At 43.5% G+C, this 18,387-nt stretch overlaps 1 protein-coding gene across 2 annotated transcripts; it reads right to left on the reverse strand.

Moving 5' to 3' along the window:
* Window positions 1-331: 331 nt before the first annotated feature.
* Window positions 332-17,321, reverse strand: c1qtnf12 (C1q and TNF related 12). Of its 2 annotated transcripts, none has more exons than XM_070968549.1 (8): window positions 16,219-17,321; window positions 6,899-7,003; window positions 6,606-6,717; window positions 6,193-6,377; window positions 4,714-4,822; window positions 3,766-3,859; window positions 2,201-2,279; window positions 332-2,118 (listed from the first exon to the last, which is right to left on the reverse strand). In XM_070968549.1, exons 1-8 carry the CDS (start codon window positions 16,396-16,398, stop codon window positions 2,020-2,022), a joined length of 963 nt encoding a protein of 320 aa, XP_070824650.1. In that variant the 5' UTR covers window positions 16,399-17,321; the 3' UTR covers window positions 332-2,019. The 2 variants fall into 2 exon arrangements, with proteins under 2 accessions (XP_070824650.1, XP_070824651.1); XM_070968550.1 differs by having other exon boundaries at window positions 16,237-16,533.
* Between the last annotated feature and the right edge of the window lie 1,066 nt (window positions 17,322-18,387).

Below are 18,387 nucleotides of genomic sequence, written 5' to 3' on the forward strand. Positions count from 1 at the left end.
CTCCACAGAGTGAAGTCACATTTACTGGACTGCAGTCGTTGTGATGGACAACAGCTATTCGGTTTTAATTAAACTGGAAACTTGAGGAATATAAAATAGATGAAAAGCAGACTGGATGAAAGGTAACAGCCATTAGATTTAGTTCCCTCGACACGTGATCCTGAATGACGTGCAGAGACTCTCGTTTGGAACAAGATGTTTGGGTAATATTTTTCAGGCAGGTCAGTCATGAATTTACTTGGCAGTCTGCCACTGTTTGCAAGGGTATTTGAGGTATTTTGAATGGACAAAATCACTATAACTTAGATGATCACATGCTGAGACCGAGTGGTAACATTTTGAAAAAGTTTAATTTCAAATTACAGCATAGTATGGGTAATAAAAAAATAGTAAAAAGATATAATCTTATTCTTGCAGTAATCTGTGGTTTTAACAGTCCACATGAGTGTAAATCAACACATAAATACCAATATCAAATTCCAATGCTTTCCAATGTTACTGGTGTCTCAGTTATGATAAATTACAAACATCTATATGTCAAGAAAAGAATAACATACAGTAAAAACAAAACCGATGATAAATGATAACAAAAAAAGACTGTAAAAACAATCTTTAGCTCTACCCAAATACCGTTCTCTTACAGCTCTCGTACAGTTAAAAGGTGTATCGCGATTTGTCTGGCACATTCGAACAAGAGGAAAGGCGTATTCACATTATTGTGGAAGAACAGTCAAAGCACGCATCTCCTCATTTGTCCATATGGCTGTCTGTGGAGCGGCGAGTTGGCCGAGGGAGCGCTGAAAGTTCAGATCTGTCGAACTTTGCTGAACTGTGCTGACCTTTGTGGGACCAGCCAATGACTGAAAAACAGATTAAATGTGTCTCTGAATTTCCAGAACTGTGCAATAATAAACTGGCCTCATATCAAGGCAGTAGTACAGCACCACTGGGAGAGTAAAACCCTTGTTTATCCATTGTAATGTGAATACGCCACAGGAATCTAAAGCTATGCTAGCGGCTCTGTGAAGCTGTACTTAAAGCACAATGGTTCTTTGAGCTAAATGCTAACATCAGCCTGTAACATGCTCATAAAGATAGTGCTAACATGCTAATGTTCAGCAGGTTTAATCTTACAGTTCTTCCTGTGGAGGACCAAATTTTGTGGCAATCCATCCAACAGTTGATGTGATTGTTCACTCAAAACCACAAATGTCAAAAAGATGAAAAGTCAGTGGAGCACCAAAGCCAGAAGGATTCATTCTCTTGGGACCAGAATGTGCAAAATTTCATAGTGATCCATCAAATAGATATTTCAGTCTGAACCAAGGTGGTGGACAAAACGACCGACATTGCCGCACAGAGCCGCTAGCTGCTAGCTAAAAATGCAGTAAGTTAAGTTACAAAACATATAATTACATATGTGGGGCATCGCTTTTCTAAGATCATGTGAAGCTGTATTCTGTCTGTTTCCATTGTCCAGTGTACTCACAGTCTATGTACCATAAAACATATATAAATGTGAGATTTAATCCATGGTAAAAAATAACTGTAGCTCATGAGTGTGGACATAATAGATCATGTAGACAAAAATATAAACACGTCAGTATACATGAAACAGACAAATGTACTTTCTCATGTTCCCCAGCTCTTCCAACATCTATCCAGAGAGCTAAAAACGCTGATATTTGGTTTACCGCAAATGTCTTCAACATCCATGAAAAATATACTGAAACAGACATTTTCACTGCTTTATTTTCAGGTTATTTTATTGGTGAAGCAACAGGCGTCCAAGTTCCTCGGGGAAGTGGCAGCGAACTGTGAAAAACAAACTCAGTCCTGGAGTTCTTCACACTGTCCTTTCACCATCTGACAACCAGTCAAGTCACTGTCAGCCTCGCTTCCTTCCTTTGAACCTCCCCTGTGGTTTGGTACTGTGTGGTGGTGCTCATAAGCAGTCCATTGACAAAAAGAAAACGGCAGCAGTGGATGGCTCGGACGACGCCCCGTTCACGTGTGAGGCTATACACCAAGCAGCATGCCCATAAAATCAGAGCCGTTCTGTATTGTGATGGACGCGCCCGCTGCGTTATCCACAAATATGGAGGTGTACTGCCCGGCCTGCAGAGGAAAACATACGACAGTGATGCAGAAACACTGCACAGATATTCGATGTTTGCATGTCTCTTGGTGTGCTGCTCACCTGTAGCTCCAGCAGCCCCTGCACGCTGACGGTGAATATCTTGCTGTTGCTTTCTAATCCAACAATCATCTCCAGTGAGCTGAAAATATATTTGAAGAGGAATAAATGCTGTGTTTCCCACAATCCATCTGTGCAATTCTGTGCAAAATGCAGCTATCATCAGGAGCTGGCTGTGTTAGCTCAGCACAAAGACAGGAAACAGTTAGCTGGATCTGTCTGAAGGTAATGAATCTGTTTACTAGCACACATTTTCAATTATTTGCATTATCAGAACTCTCAGTGAGATTTTGGATGACATTTTCTTGTTTCTGTGACAGAAACCAGTTTCAGTTTCGCTTCAGCTCTCACTCATTCAGGCACATAAAAATCCACATCACAGTTCTTTTTTTAAGGAGATACAGCGTGTTGATGAGTGAGTTTCGCAGGTGCAGCTGGCAGTCTCACTCATAGCGTACAGGCAGGATGATGGTATTTTCTCAGCTAACCCTCAGTAAGAATGAGACTAAGCGTGTTTCCCAGACCATCTCTTTAGCAGCTTCAGTGCTCTCGCAGCGTGTAGAGATGGTTGTAACATCGCTGCAGGCTTCAACCACACAGCGAGAGCACTGGCTCCTGTTAAGTGGAAAATGCTACATTTTTATGGCAAATCAATCATGTTTGTCTTCACTGCCATCACAATGAGCCTCATTGCGCATTCTCTGCATTTTCATGTGTGGGAGGGCGAGACTGGCTGGGGCTTTGGCTTGAAAAAAGCAAGAGCCAAGGACTTTTTTGGGTTAGGTAACCCATCATAATAATATTATTTATTCCTTCCCCTCATTGTACCAAGCTAGAAGGGAAGCAGTGGAGCTCTGCACAGTCCGGGAGAGACTTTAGGGAGCAATTCATTTCATTCTTTATGTAAATAGAAATTTTGAAATATTGGAAAGAACCCTTCACAACTGGATTTGTAATTTTTCGTCATGTAAAACCGACGTATTAGATGCTTCAATATCTGTTTCCCACATCCCAAACAAGGGCATTTCACTGCTGCGCCGCTGAATTTAACAGTCCGCCTGAAGTGTCAAAGGTGAGTCTATAAAGATTAGCCAGGCGACAGGGACGAGGGCTCTAAGTGAGAGGACATTTCCTTTAAAGACCTGCTCTGCTTTTATACAGGAAATGCCACACTGGTTCCACACAAAGTGTAACAGACAAAACCTTTAACAGCTCATAAATTCTGGTGAAAGTGAAGGAAGCATTAAACACCAATAAAATACCCCTGTTACATAAGGAAAGTAAACAATTTATCAAAACAGGAATGTAAAGAATGCAAAGTGTGGTTTCTGTGGTCAGATGAATTACTTCCCAAGATCAATTTTATTAGCTTTTATTGGTTATAGGTACTAGAGCTCACCAGCTTGTGTTACAGCAAATGAGAATCACATGGACATTGAGGTAGCAGGAATAGTAGTAGTAGTAGTAGTAGTAGTAGTAGTAATCATGTATACAGGGATAAGAATAACCAGGTTTCCCATGTTCCATTAGTACACGTGTAATCGTACTCAGTGATCAAAGATACCTACGTGTATCTGTGGCAGAGCGATTCGATGCAGATCAGCACCCGAACGTTATCCCTGGCCTTGAGCTGACTCTTGCTCCTCTTCACCTCATTGTGGTCTGTAAGGAGGCAAAATTGTTAGAAAAATACTGGCTCACGCACAGCTCGCAAATGTACATCCCCCTTTCAGTGACTGCTCGCGAGTTGGAAAGAGTGGATTAAACTTTGTGTTTATCTGCTCTCATGTTAATCTGCATGTAACTAGCTTGCTCCCCATGGTGATAATCTGACTTCCTAGTACTCCATTACTTTGTTGGGTTATAGCTTTTTTTTTTTTTTTTTTAAGAAAAAGCCCTGTTCACAACTAGCACATCGACCGTGTCATATTCCCCCTCTGTGTGGATGCAATTCAGAGTTCAGGCTAACATTAGTGGTTCTGTGCTGCTCTTTATCGGCTTTGGCTTTGAGGTTTACGCTCCAGCAACTTTAGCCAACATTAACTGAGATCAAGTCCATATTTAAGATGCCTTTTATAGGGTTGTAATTTTAAAACATGTCAGTTGGAAACATTAATGGAGAGTCGGCTTGAGACAGCATTTCAACCAACTCAACAAAAAGTCAAATTTTTGCATTTTTATATCAAAATCCACTCATGTTTTCCTCCTGTAAAGTAAAATATGATGTTTACTGATGTAAGCTGGACTGTTACATCATGACATCTACCCATTAATCATTAACTTTTAGAGGCCCAGAAATTCATTAGTTGGCTAGCTAATGTGTTCACCAAACCTTGTTCTGTCACCCTAAACTATCATGATTACTGGCCCGCCGTCTAGAATTTATTCACTTTGAGGAAATGTCCCGGACAGCTCCAGATTAAAGCATTTTAAAGTGGACTGCAGCTACATGGAGCACGCTGGCCTTAACGTCTTGATATATGTAGTGAAATACCCCATATGAGAAAATGATTTACCAATGTGGACATTAGCAGAGAACTGGTAGATCCCAGTGATGGGAGCTGTGAATCTCCCAGTAGCCTGGTCCATTCCTGACCCTCTGAGGAAGGCTCCTTTAGCTGGTGGCTGAAAGCACAGAAAAGTTTAATCAATATGTTTTCATGCCAGAGCTCAGCTGCAGAGGTGTAGGCAGGTATTCACTGACTGCTCACGGGCACTTCAGCAGGGATCCTAAAGGCCTGGTCACACCAGTGTTTAAATAAATCAAAATCAGTCAATGCATTGATGTTATATATATCGATTTCAGCTTTGGTGAACTTTGCCCCCCAAATCTGTTGATCAGCAGCATTCATTAATCAATCAATCAAGCTATCATAGCTTATTAGCTTTGTTGCACGATCCACTTTCATTTAACCCTCCTATGTCTGAGTATAATTATCCACAAGAGAGGAATGGTCTAGAAACACTTAGAGGATTATTGGATACTGTACAAATGAAGTTTTTGAATAATCTGTGTCAATTTACAGCCCAGATAGGGACTGAGATAACTAGCCTGCTACCTGACAATTAGCAAGTTTGCTCGCTTGGAGAGCTTCTGTTCCCCCTTCAGTAACTCTGTGCTGAAATGAAATGATGTACAATCCTGAAAAACAAAGTATCAGCACAGTACAAAGAAAATAGAAAGAAACTCTGAGAGCTATTGTGACTGATTAGTGTAAACAGGGCTGGCTAGCGTGTTAGCGGTTAGCTCTCCAGCTGCAGTTTAGCAGCTAGCCCTGTGAGTTGTCACTACCATGCTTACAGAAGCACATATTTTGCAAAGACAAGCAGATGAATTTCACTGTCCCACTTTCTGGTGTGACCAGGCTTTAAGGCCCCTGAAGACCTGGATTCTGGCGCCATTTTAATCCTCTGCCTCTTTGTGTCCTCCTTCAGTTACTCCTGATTCTGCAAAAACATGTAAAATATCCACTCCAAAGCCATTGTAACATGCCCATTCTAACATAGTGCTGTGTTAGCATGTTAAATAGTTTAGCACAGCTTAATCCTCCCTCCTCCAGCCTTGTCAGCCCATCCCAACACGGCATAGTTCTTCCACTACAGCATGCTGTTTCAAACAGTGTCTATTTCTGTCCTCTCCACACTTTATTCCAAGTCAGAGACAGAGTGCCTTTTGTATGCCGCCCAGAGAGTGATGTGTAGAATTGAAAAAGTAGATATTTTTGACCAAAGACCCAGTCTGAGTCTCAGAGTGGCAGCGCAGGCTTTGCCAGTGCCAGTTACCAGCGAGGGGATGATCCTCTCATAATTCCCCCACATGCAAACTAAGCGATGATTACCAAACACTCGCTCTTTCAAACATAGTTAAGACAGAGAAGCAAATGGGTCAGAAACAAAGCGCGTAACCATGCAGAGGAGGATTAGCCAAAACTTTTCTTTTTCAGCCATGCACAGGGAGCGTTCATAAACATTTACATGGTTTCAAACAAACATACTGTCTGAAAGTTCTGGAGCTCCACCAGAGTCTTCTTGTCGACCACCACAGGTCCCTTGAGCTTACAGTGGAAAGCCTCCTCTATTCGCCGGTAGGAGGTCATCCCCTCCAGGGTGAGGAGAGCCGTAGGTAGCTGGCTGGGGCTGGTTTGTCTGTCCAATGCTGCTGCTCTCCTCTCTGTAGCCTCTGACAGAAAAAAAAAAAAACATCCAGATTATTACAGTGCAGAAAGAGTTAATATTCAAACTATTCTTTCATGATAATGTGCTGAAATGTCAAAAATGTGGACATAAAACTGTGCATACCCAAATGTTTAACTGTTGGTTATCTCTGCAAAACACTTCTAAAAGAACAACCCAGTAGCCTAAAGATGAGCTAAAGTCTGTCTGTGTTTTAAAATCAACATCTTTCTACCTTTAATCATCTCTTTGAACTCCTGGAGAAGAACTTCCTGGGTCACCTCAGCCCCAGGAGAGCCAGGTGGTCCCTGTGGGCCAGGAGGACCCGGAGGACCAGGTGGGCCCGGCTAGTGGAGGAAAGACCAATAAAAACACTGTCATGCCTCAAATTTGACCTGAAAATCATGATGCAAGACTGTCTTGTTTACTAATTACTGCGGGGAATAAAAAAAAAAAATCCAACAATTATCCGTAAAATTCAATTTTATCGAAAAACTGTCAGACACACAGTCCATCTACGGGGTTTACCAGGGGTCGTTTACGCTTGCGACACTTTCCAGGGAAGTTGCCAACAGGTCTTTTGACAAAGTCCATCCATGATCCCAGTGGATCCACTCTCTGGTTGTCAGAAATCTGCAGCAGAAACAAACACACAGAAAGAGAAGATTTTCCCACATGAATTACGAGGCAAACGTGAGTATTAGCCAGTATGAAATAGAGGATATGAAGGAAAATTACTGTATATCAGTAATGACGTGGTGAAGTGATGGCGAGCTGTCAGGTAATTTCATTAAATGGCATATTTCATTACTCAGCTGCAGCTCAAAGTGCTTTACATATTGCATGATACAGTCAATAAGACGGGATAAAAGCAAAGCTGCAGACTTTTCTCTAAAGCCACCACATTCAATAATAACAACCTTTTAAAAAGTGCTGTTTACCACACTAATCATATATTTTATTTGAAATAATTTTGCCCAAAATGGGGCATAATGCAAATGAAGCTAAATCCAATGAGTCATTATTTCTTCCTTTAAACCATCACTGGAAAATCTTGCCCCAAGATACAATTAAATGGTGCCAGACACCAGCGAAGGTCACACGGGGAAACCTCTTTCTCTCTGGCTCTGCTGCCCAGTCGACGAGGCTTTTGCGATTCGCCGTCCAGGTTTAGTCGCTGCTCTGCTCCGAAAGGCTCACCTTATGCTTATTTTTTCATCCCATGTAATTCACTCAGGTGCCACGTCAGTTCTTATTTGCCCAATAAGCTTGGATGAGTGTAAACAAACCTTGTCAAGTGTTTTTTTTTCTCAGCGCATGAAAATTTCCATGAGCACTGTGGTGAAAAATGAGTCTGCCCGTGTATGTGTGATGTAGATGCTGTGGACTGCAGACCTCAATTACTGTAGTTTATAACAACATGTCAAAATGGCCAACACTTTCTCCCCCACCCAAAGACGCACCAGTATTTTCTTTCATTAATACTGCCTGTTTGAGCAACTTAAAGATGGAAAATCGAATAAACAAGATAACAAATGTATATACAGTATGTACAACAGGGCGAGTTATGATTTAAGATTGTTAGTCTGTTTCCTACTCGTGTGTATGCTCCATCTTCTTATCTGACATAACTCATTTATAATAAATTACTGCATAGGAGACTGGGATCTGTCAGGGAGATAAGGAACACACGCCGAGAAGTTCCTCCGCAAGCAACGTTCCTGCGCTACAACTGGCGTGTTTTCATTTTAGTAAAACGTGAGGCTGAATGAATTCCAATTACAGAGAGCCTGAATCTTAGCCTAGCCCTTTCCCGAATGTCATGTGCCTTCGCTGGAGATAGAAGAGGAGATAAAGACGAGGTGAGCCGCCTGAAATGGAATTTGTTTAGGTTTGGCAGCGAGACGTGGATCACTTATCTGAAAAACCAACATGCCCCTCTCTTCACTGTCAAAGTCTTGCCTCTAGTTCCACTGAAACAAAGTAAGTCCTTGTTTGTCTTTTCAATATACGGGAATAAAAATAGTTTTTTTTATATGTGGGATTTGCTACAGTCTCTCTATCTCTGTGACTTTCTCTTCTCTCTGACAGCAGACAAAATAAACAACTTAACAGGCGCTGAGCCGGCTTCATGTCGAATCCTCCTGTGTTTTTGTTGTGAGTTTGAGGTTTGGAAGCAGATAAAAGAAAGACCGATTTGGTCAAGACTCAATTCTGTTTCCATAAGACTGGGTGGCTGTTGGAGAGACTGTTTTCTCCATGGCCATGGCAGTTTTTCATATCATTAACATACCAGGTCTGAGACTCACATGAAGAGTTTGGACACATTGGGAAACACTTAAACCAGCAATAACTCATGTTTGGTCAACTTGGGTGCAGAAGAAACAAGCTGTAAACACAACTTCCAGAAAAATATAGAAAAGTAGAAAAGTAGAAAAAAAAACTTGAGTTAGAAAGGAAATGTTGTCAGCTCAGCATCTACTGTATATACAGACTCATAAAGTCATCCCTGACGGTAAAGTCGTGCCCCCTCCTCACCCCTCGCTCAGAATACGCCCCTACAGCTACGCACTTGGCGCACTTGTTAGCAAGCAATTGCTTACTTACACATTCAGCAGTTATGGAGCATCATTATCATTCATTCTGTGGGCACCCAATGAATGTAGGTCCAAAATTCACCCATTTTAGCTCTGTTTTGGTCTCCACCTCCTGATGGAAATATCTAGCTCTTCAGCTGCTAGATGGTGTTAAAAGCTGCTTTAAAGGTCATTCGCTTTCCTGAGAGGGGTTGAAATAGATTGATAGCACTTTCATATCTGTCCATTTAATAAGAAGCTACAGCTAGCTTAGCTTGGCAGACAACTGGACAGACTGACTGACTGTTTCTAGTCTTTATGCTAAGCTAAGCTAACCGGCCCTGGCTGTAGCTTCATGTTTACCACACAGACACATAATTTTCCAAACTATTCCTCAACATACCAGTTCTGTAAGCTTGAACAAACATTGACATGTTGATGAGTGGGGGCTGCGGCGCTGCTGCAGTTGTATTCCCCGCCTGTGGCACTTTGAGTATGTTTCCACTGGAATTGATTGTAAAACTATGAATCACCACCTCTGACACTCTGCGATATATAAAAAACACCCCCCAACTATGAGAGCCAGCGGATGCTAATTCCAAAAAAGTCAAAGGTTTCTCCTGTGTTTATATCAATGTCTTACTTCTCCAGAGATGTGAAACAATGCAGGTTGGCCCACACTTGTGACTTATAATTACACATCTTAGCCATCCCCTTCATAATAATAAAAAAGACAACATATCATTGCCAGGAAATCGGCCATACTTGTTATCCTCTTTAACACACGCCATTGTAATTAAACCATTAAAACCTTGCCCTCGAGGATTTTCTGTGCTCAGGGAAGAAAGGCTATAACCAAGGTAATTATTACCTTCATTTCTGTGCTAAAAAATAACAGCGAATCACTGTATAAATAATTTAATCATCAGCTTACAGAATGCTCGGCTCTTTCCATCAAACCCAGTGCGTTCGCTATATAGTGACAGCTGGGATGGCTCACACAACGTGCCAAAAAAGAATTTGATTCATTGTTTGCAGGTGAGTCTCTGTCTGGACTCAGCACATCAAAGGCTCCACACATGCAGACATGAAAACCATATTGCTTGATGGCACAGAAAAAGCTGTCAGAGGCGTTCAATCTCTCACCCGCTGCTATCGACTGTGGCGTAAAGTAAACTGTGGATTCCCTAGCGTAGCCCTGTATCAGCACGTACGACCCGTGAACAAAGTGGGGAGGGAGCAGATCCAGGTATCAGTCTGAGAGCTGATGAAGAACACCAGGGCTCCGGCTTTGATCAGCGCTGATGTGTGAGTGCCTCAAAGTGGCCTCGTCTGTCAGCAGGTGTGAACGTACGCCTTTCCAGCGCAGACCGAGAGAATGTGTCAGGTATTCTGTCTAAAGGTAAGAAACTTTAAATCTTCCAGACAGTGTTTATCCTCATTGACGGGGCTCTGAAGCATGACACATTACTGAGGCTCAGATCTGAAGAATGGGATGCATTGTGCTCTCGTCCTGGTACGTAAAGCACAACAATGTTAAATGTGTTTAAGGTGAAAAGTAAAAGTACGTGCTCTGACTTGTACGATAAAGTACTGTATGATATTGTTTTGTTTTGTTGGCATTTTATTGTTGTAGGCAGACAAGAGGGAGCTTGATTTAAAGGAACAGTTCAACATCATTTGCTACCTTTTAGAAATGCTAGCAGCCGGTTAGCTTAGCTTAGCACAAAAACTGGAAACAGGGGGAAACAGTTAGCCTGGCTCTGTCCAAAAGCTACAAAATCTTCTTAGCAGTCGCAAGGCTAGCAACAGAGACTCCAGGAAGTAACTGCGCCGAGTCAAGAATAGTCGGGCACAAAAAGCCCCGTAAAGCTGTGATTTTTACACTTTGGTATTTATACAGATTGAGTTTTAAAAGTGCTGTCGGGCTGCTTTTGTTGCAGTTGAACAGGCTAGCTGTTTCCCCTTATGTCCAATCTTCATGCTAACCTAAGCTAACATGCTGCTAGCTGTAAACTGAACAAACATAGTGGGTTTATATTCTCACTGAAAACTCTCTGCCAAATGTCAAACTATTCCTTTAACGTCTTCATACACACAGTCAGGTAGTTTAGTCCAGTGGTCTCCAACCTGGGGGTCAGGCCCCATCAAAGGGTCACAAGATAAATTTGAGGGGTCATGAGACGATTAGAGAAAAGAAAAACAAAGTTGCAGTATTTTTTTGGACTGCCCTCAAATATTAGCTTTGTTGTGAAATATTGTATAATTTTACTTTTTTGGCTTTGAACAGTTATTAAAATGAAAACCTCTGAGGGGAAATGTCATTGGTGGAACTGTTGTGGGGGACTGTTGTGCTGTGGAGAACTTTAAGGACACAGTAGCATAACATGGAAATACTCTAGTGAAGTACAACTACCTCAAACTTGTAAACATACATAGTTACTCTCCACCATGGATTGTGCCCAGAACCCGTGGCACACAATAAAAGTGGAGAGTTTGTTTTAGTAACCTACAGCACAGCGAGTTTGGAGCTTTTGGATCAATTAGTGAATCGGTTGTAATCACTGTTGATCATTCACAGAAGTCTTCTGGGGTTTTATTACCCAGAAAAGAAAGATGTGGGTCTGCATGAATAATGCTTCTATGTGCGCTGCTTTAAGTGTGTTTGTCATGTAGTTTGGGGAAAATTAGGTTGAATTTATTTGAAGCAATAAAATGGGAAAATATTTCCCTGGGGCAGCGTGCCACCAAAAACACAAACACAACTGTTAAAACACGTCTCTGGGGCTGCAACCAGATACTGAAACTCTACTCCATCGCAGGCAGCTCCTGAATTCTTCCATGTGTACAGTCGAACTTATCTTGTTTTCTTTTGTGTTATCTGTTTTTCTACCTGTTCACACACCCTCGACGACATGAAACTTTTTGCTGCTGATAAAAAACGTTGCACGGGCAGGTTTAAGGTTGGACAGGATGATGGAGGGCCTTCTATAATCCCTTGTTTTTACATCTCCGTACTGCTCCCTGTGCGCTCATCCATGCATGGGTGGACGGGCCCAACGCTGGGCCGATCCCACCCCGGGAGGCAGGGATCCCCGGGCCGTGTGGGACGAGGGGATCCTGGTAACCTGCGTGCGTCCCAGTCGTCATGCACCACCCCCCGTGTTCCTCGCCGCTGCACTTCACGGACACAGATTGCCTTGAGGATTTATCACCAAAGAGCTAAATACAGTTAGGCATGCAATGTTGACTCTGTTCTCTTCTCACTGTGTTATTACTCAATTGGCAAGCGCCATGTGCAAAACATAATTACTCTATCACACCACGAGGATGCTGCTATTAGTTCAACAGATGTTGGAGCAACACCATTTGGAAGTGTAAATGAAACACAGTTATTATATAATGATATAGCTGAACATGCTTCTTATAATGTGGCCTGATTCTAACTTCACTGTTGTCCCAACACAGGCGTGTATGCCTTTATTATGTGTGAGAGAAAGTGAATAAATTTGTGTTTATGCCTGAGAAATCACCAGAGACGATCTTGGCTTCCTCCTGATATAAAAAGGCAATAAAGAAACCTTGAGCGCTGTGTCACATCTGTTTTGTGTACGAATTATAGCTTTGAAATTGGAGTGAGTGCTCATTTTCCCTGTGGTAGGTAAAATGAGCTGTTGAAAAGCACCAGTGATCCTGATCCATCTCAGGTAAACAGGTTTGCCCCATGGTTTGACTGTAGGCAGAACATTTCAGGTAAGAAGTCATTAGAGCCTCCTCCTTTTATATGGCTAATTTGTGGCTCTGCATTATGTTACATAAGTACACACTGCAAAATGGTTCATTTTTATTTTTTTTACTTTATTATGCAACCAGTTTGCCTCTGGTGAGTTGGGTTGCAACTTACAAGTAGTTGGAGAAATATGATAGGTGATCTAACGAACTGGGGTGCAGGGTATGAACGGAAACTGCAGAACTGTGGTACATCGTGTACGTTTTAAAACCAGCTTATGATAGATGCCAAACAACAGCTACATTTATTTTGAAAGGAACCGTCGCACATTTTGGGAGAAATGCTTATTGGTTGTGTTGCAAAGAGCTTAGCTTAGCATCAAACCTGGGTGGAACAAATAGTCTGACTGACTGAAGGTAACAAAATCTGCAGCATCTCTGCAGCTCATTAAAACAGAAGCATAAAAACAACACATTTATGACACATTTACCACAGAAATCCTCCACCCAGCATCTTTTTGTTACCTTTCGATAGAGCCAGGCTAGCTGTTTCCCCCCGTTTCCTAGCTTTATGCTAAGATTAGCTAAACTATGTTTCTACAGTAGCCCAGAATGGACAAACCAGACACTGACTCTAGAGAGAGACTTTCGCTTTTTCTGATCCACAGATTCTCTTACATGCTTGGAAAGGGAGGCTAAGACGAGGAAACTCAGTTGTTGCAACCTCACTGCTAGATGCTAAATCCTCCACGCTGGACCTTTAAACAGCTGCACACAAACTGTAACACTGATAAGTATTTAACAATGTCAGTACTCTGTAATGCAGTACTATTGGGATATTCTTTCTACACCTGTCTGTTGTAATACACATGATATGCATTTGCTCCATTGTTAAAAACAACATAAAATGACCAATGCACTGTTAAGCGTAGCAATAATTTTGAAATCATGGTTTCAGGAACATGACCGGCACATGATAAGAATCAGGCAAGATTAAGGGATTTCTACAAATCTGGCATCAATGTGAAGCGACAAGAAATGAACCACAATCCAAATAAAACAGTCAAACACGACACTGTGCTGTTTATTTTACTTCCAGATTTCAGATGCAATGACAAAAGTGTTTATTTTGTTCTTCTTTTCACTCTCTGTCAAAGGACCTCGTTAAGTAACGTTAACGTTAAATAAGTGTTCAGACACGTTGAAAGCAGAGCTCACCATCGTGCAACAGACTGTCGGGATTTCACACCATCAGCGGCGTATGAAGGGTGTGTGTGGCGCTGTTTCCTGTGGGGCTCGGCCTTGTCTCCCAAGCGTAGGTTGATTGAAAAGGTCCCACACACTGCCACATTAATCATCACTGGGGATGAGAGCAAGGAAACAAAAACCCTCGCCTCGGGCTAAACCCAGCCATTACTCAACACGCCAGGCGTGATGTTTGACTTGACTCCCTCAATTACAGCCATCACAGATCCCTCACTGCTCTCGCCAATGACAGATTCCTCTCATCTCCAGAGTGGCGAGCAATAACAATCGCATACACGCACCATTTTGCTCTAAAATTGTACGACGTGAGGTTGTTTGAAATGCGCTTCAGTTATCATCTCGTTAAAAAAAAATTCCGCTCGCAGCACAACTCCACACCTCTCTATTGTGATCACTTTCAAATGGAAAATCTCCCGAGGAATGCAATGTACGACTGCACGCTGCCAACAGCCCACACACGGGATTGGTCAGATAGAGAGCGAATGCCATCATAAGAACTGTTTCCACTGTTTCCACTGGGCACAAGGGAAAAACATGTAAATGTGGAGCGTAAATGTTTGGCTTGTTTGAGAACACAAATTCCTTGCCAAGGCAGCTCCAACGGACAGGCTGTTTTCTCGGGGACCTAACAGATGTGTAATATGATAAACTTACAAACTACCCAATGAAAAGAAGCCACTTCTCGTGGTGTGTGGCATTTTCTTCTCAAACAGAAACCTGGATAGGGTGGCACCAGCGAAACGCGACCTTGAATGAAGCCACTTCCACAGATGTCAAACGTAAAGCTCAGGTTCTCATCAGAGGTGACAATGTTTGGCAAAGACACTATCTGGCATAACACCGCGTCTTAGGAGTGATTATGTCATTACCCTCTGATTGTGGGAGATGAGATGAAAAGAATGTTAGCGAGGGAGGCGCAGGGGGCTAATCCTCACCGAGGTGTTCTCTTTCAGGACCCTTTCTATGGGGCTTTGTGAAGGGCTTACACGGCATGCTGCCCCAGTTTTCGGGGCCGCACCGCCCCTATCGGATGTCCCAGACACAGCGGAGTCAGACTAGGCCTGTGAATGACAGAATCAATGGGCTGGGAACAACATCGCCATAGGTCTTTAAATATCTGCCCACCTAACTTTCCCAGGAGTTACATCATGACAGCAGGCCTGCAAGGGGACCTCGGGGGAAACGGCGTTTGTGAAGACGCCTGGCACCCTGTGGGACGAGGAAGAGGAGTGAAATCCCAGCGGGGTGCAATCTTCAGCGGGCTCGAGGGTTGACACGAGGTCATCCTTCATAGCCTCTGCTTTTACAGGGCAAACCAAGTCAAATAAACACCGCCGGGCCACAACCACCTACAATGTGTTCTTAAAGCTACAAAGGAGACCTCACTGCTTGGTTTTGAGGGGGGTGGGGGGGTGGGGGGGTGGAGGCGGTGATGGTTACGGTTAAGATTCCAGAGACTGGCTGCCGGTAGGAGCTGAAGGCTGGTATATAGGGCAGTGAGAGTTATGTGAGAATGCCAACATAATGGGTGGGCCGAAAGCAAAACAAATAGCCTGTTGGAAAACCCTCGCAAATATGCAACACCAGCAATAAACCAATAAATAACAGAGTCAAGGGCCAACTGTTGCTCCTGAAAATGGACTTGCACCACCGTGATGCAGCTCTGCTGGAGGAGACCGTTTCTAATGAAAACAACGCTGGTCTTCAGTTACACATGGCTGCTTTTTTTCCACTTCTTGTCATAGTAACAATCCTCTCCAGCTAACACAAACAGTCTTATTTGTCGGTTTTTGTGTTTATAACTCACTTTCCTGCCGCGGCGATGAGGTGGTTCTAAATCTTACCTCCTCCAGGCTGACACATGAAACTTTACTTCATGTTTATTTGTTCATAGGCTGGAAAATTGGTGGCAGACACCCGCGGCGCGTGCTAATTGATGCATTGATCAGCCTTTAGATGTTCACATTCCTGGCATTCCTCCGGAAGCCATCCATTTAGTGTTTCACACATTTTGGTCCGTCTCACTGTCTGAGGCTTGACCCAGGGGGGCACACCTGTCCTGTCCTCGCGTTTACCTTTGCCACAATTTATCTGCCTGTGCCGACAAGAAATCTGCACATATCTTACATATCTGCAGGTTGACTTCAAACTTCAGTCTGCACAACTGTCTTTTCCAGATGCAACATCATCACGAGGAGATAACTCTAGGAGGTGTGTATGAAGTGAATAACAGGGTTAAACATTACATTTTTACACTTAGAGAGATTCAGTCACTACCTTGATGCTTCCACCGACCTCTTCGCTGTTGGAGAGAGTAGCATTGTAGGTCTCTGTGTGCTGTGGGGTGGTCTCCTTCGGCCTCTTTCTCTCCTTTTTGGCATCCACCCCATCCAGAAGGACACACTGAGTCCAAAACACAGCAGCCACCACGGCCAGAGGCCCGGCCCCACACCACATCTTCACACTATTTTTCAATCAGCACCACAGTCCCTGCAGAAACAACCTGGATCTTGTGCGCAGGATCGGCCCACAAGGCTCACAAACACAAAGTCCCAACGGGGAGAAGGAGACCAGAGGAATGCAGCTTCAGGGACTCCCTGTCCAAGAGACTGTCAGACTGACTGCTGCCGCCGTTGCTCCCCTCTTGATGAGCTCTCAGGCAGCACAGCGTCGCAGGGGCACTGTTAACTCTAGCCAGAAAGCCAGAAGACTTACTCAACTATGAAATGTGTCAAGCAGAATGGTCCAAGGGAATGACAGATCGGCGCAGATCTGACAGCAAATAAACCCATTAGTGAGATTTTTCACGCTTTCTGCTCTGTTGGGGGGTGAGGTGCAGAGGAGGAGGGGGGCACAGGGGGCAAAAGAAGAGGCAGGGAGGAGGGGCGTCCGAGGCTGAGGGTGGGCTGTGGGGGCTAGAGATGGATGGCAATATTCTCTTTTTCCCCAGCTCTCTCCTGCTGTTTTTCACACTGAGCGGTGGATCCAGTCTCCAGCAACGTCGTGAGGCGCCTGGAAAAGCTCCACAGAAGTTGGGCTTTCATCAAAAGATGCGGCTCGGCATTCAAATCAATCTGCCTGTGCGCTCATCACGCTCCCGCGGGGATGCAGCCCGGGAGGTGATGGATGAGGTCCAGGTTTGATCTTTGCCCGGCCGCCTTCTCTTCTCCTTAAAGCAGAAACCAGCTCCTATGACGTCAAACTTCACAGGTAGCAGTGCGCTCTCCTGACTCGACTCAGGTGCTCCCTGCTAACTCTCCCAACAAGCCAAGCCCAGGGCCACGTGCAGCTTTCACGTCAGATCTGTTCGTCCCTTTCCGCCTGCTGCCTTGCTCTCCCCGTCCCTCTGGTCTCAGCTGCTCCTTTGCTCTGACTAAGCTTACAGGAGGGCTCACAGTGGAGTTTTATCATCACCCTTTCTCCCTCCCGCTTCCCCCTCTCCCACTCCCTCTCTTCTGCCTTGCCTCTATTGGCAACCTCACGAGCTTATTCAGCTCTGTTTTATCTCATAGACGAAATGCTCAAGCTGAAGAGCTTCTTTGGCAGACAAGTTGCGTGTGTGCGATGTGTGTAAACTTTGTGTATCTGTCTGTCTGTCATTTTGGCTCAATATTGGGCTACTCTTCCAAAGCTCTGAGCTGATTTTTTGTGACCTGAAGGCATTATCTTGTGTAATCTGTTCCTTGAAAACCTGCCAAAGAATCCTGACGGTGCCATATACCACGGTGCATTTTTTTATTTAAATGTTCAGTAAAATGTCTCACTTTTCTGGATGCTCTATTAGAAAAAGATCTGAAGTAATACTTATATTTCAAGTTGTGTAAATTGCAGGTTTCAGTAAATAATGCATGACTGATGTGAACAAATTGTTGATCAGGGTATTTCTCCACTCAGCTTGTTTGTCTGAAAGGAATCAGCCCTCTCACTCTCCTATTAGGACAAATAACATGTTAGCTCATGAGTGCCTACCAGATTTTTTTTTAACTTCACAACTCACATTTTCAGACCGCTTCACTAGCGTGCTTGACGCTTGTATGTTAACACAGTGCCCCCCAGAGGCAGCAGCCTGAAGTATAAATAACTAACCGTACTGGCGTCACCCTTGCTCCTGGATCCGCTGGCGCGCCTGTCTGAAAACGCAGAAGCAGCCAACATCGTCAAGTTCGACAGAGGGAGCCAGAACAAAACCGGAAATCGGTAATTTTCCCTGCAAAATAAAAGAGAGAATTTCTAATTGCGTGTTAAAGCAAGAAAAAAAGTTTTCATATTTCCAAACTCAACAATAAGACTGTCTCGTATATGCCTTTATAGCTCAAGTGTGTTTGTGCATCCATGGCCTACATTGTCTCTAGTCAGCATTTTCCAAACATATTACATTAGCTGAATTGTTTCTATTTCACTATGTCTCTGTTTTGTTTAAATACCTATTTGACTTAATGCATTACT

This window comes from Chaetodon trifascialis, chromosome 8 (assembly GCF_039877785.1).
Source record: "Chaetodon trifascialis isolate fChaTrf1 chromosome 8, fChaTrf1.hap1, whole genome shotgun sequence".
Taxonomy (NCBI): domain Eukaryota; kingdom Metazoa; phylum Chordata; class Actinopteri; order Chaetodontiformes; family Chaetodontidae; genus Chaetodon; species Chaetodon trifascialis.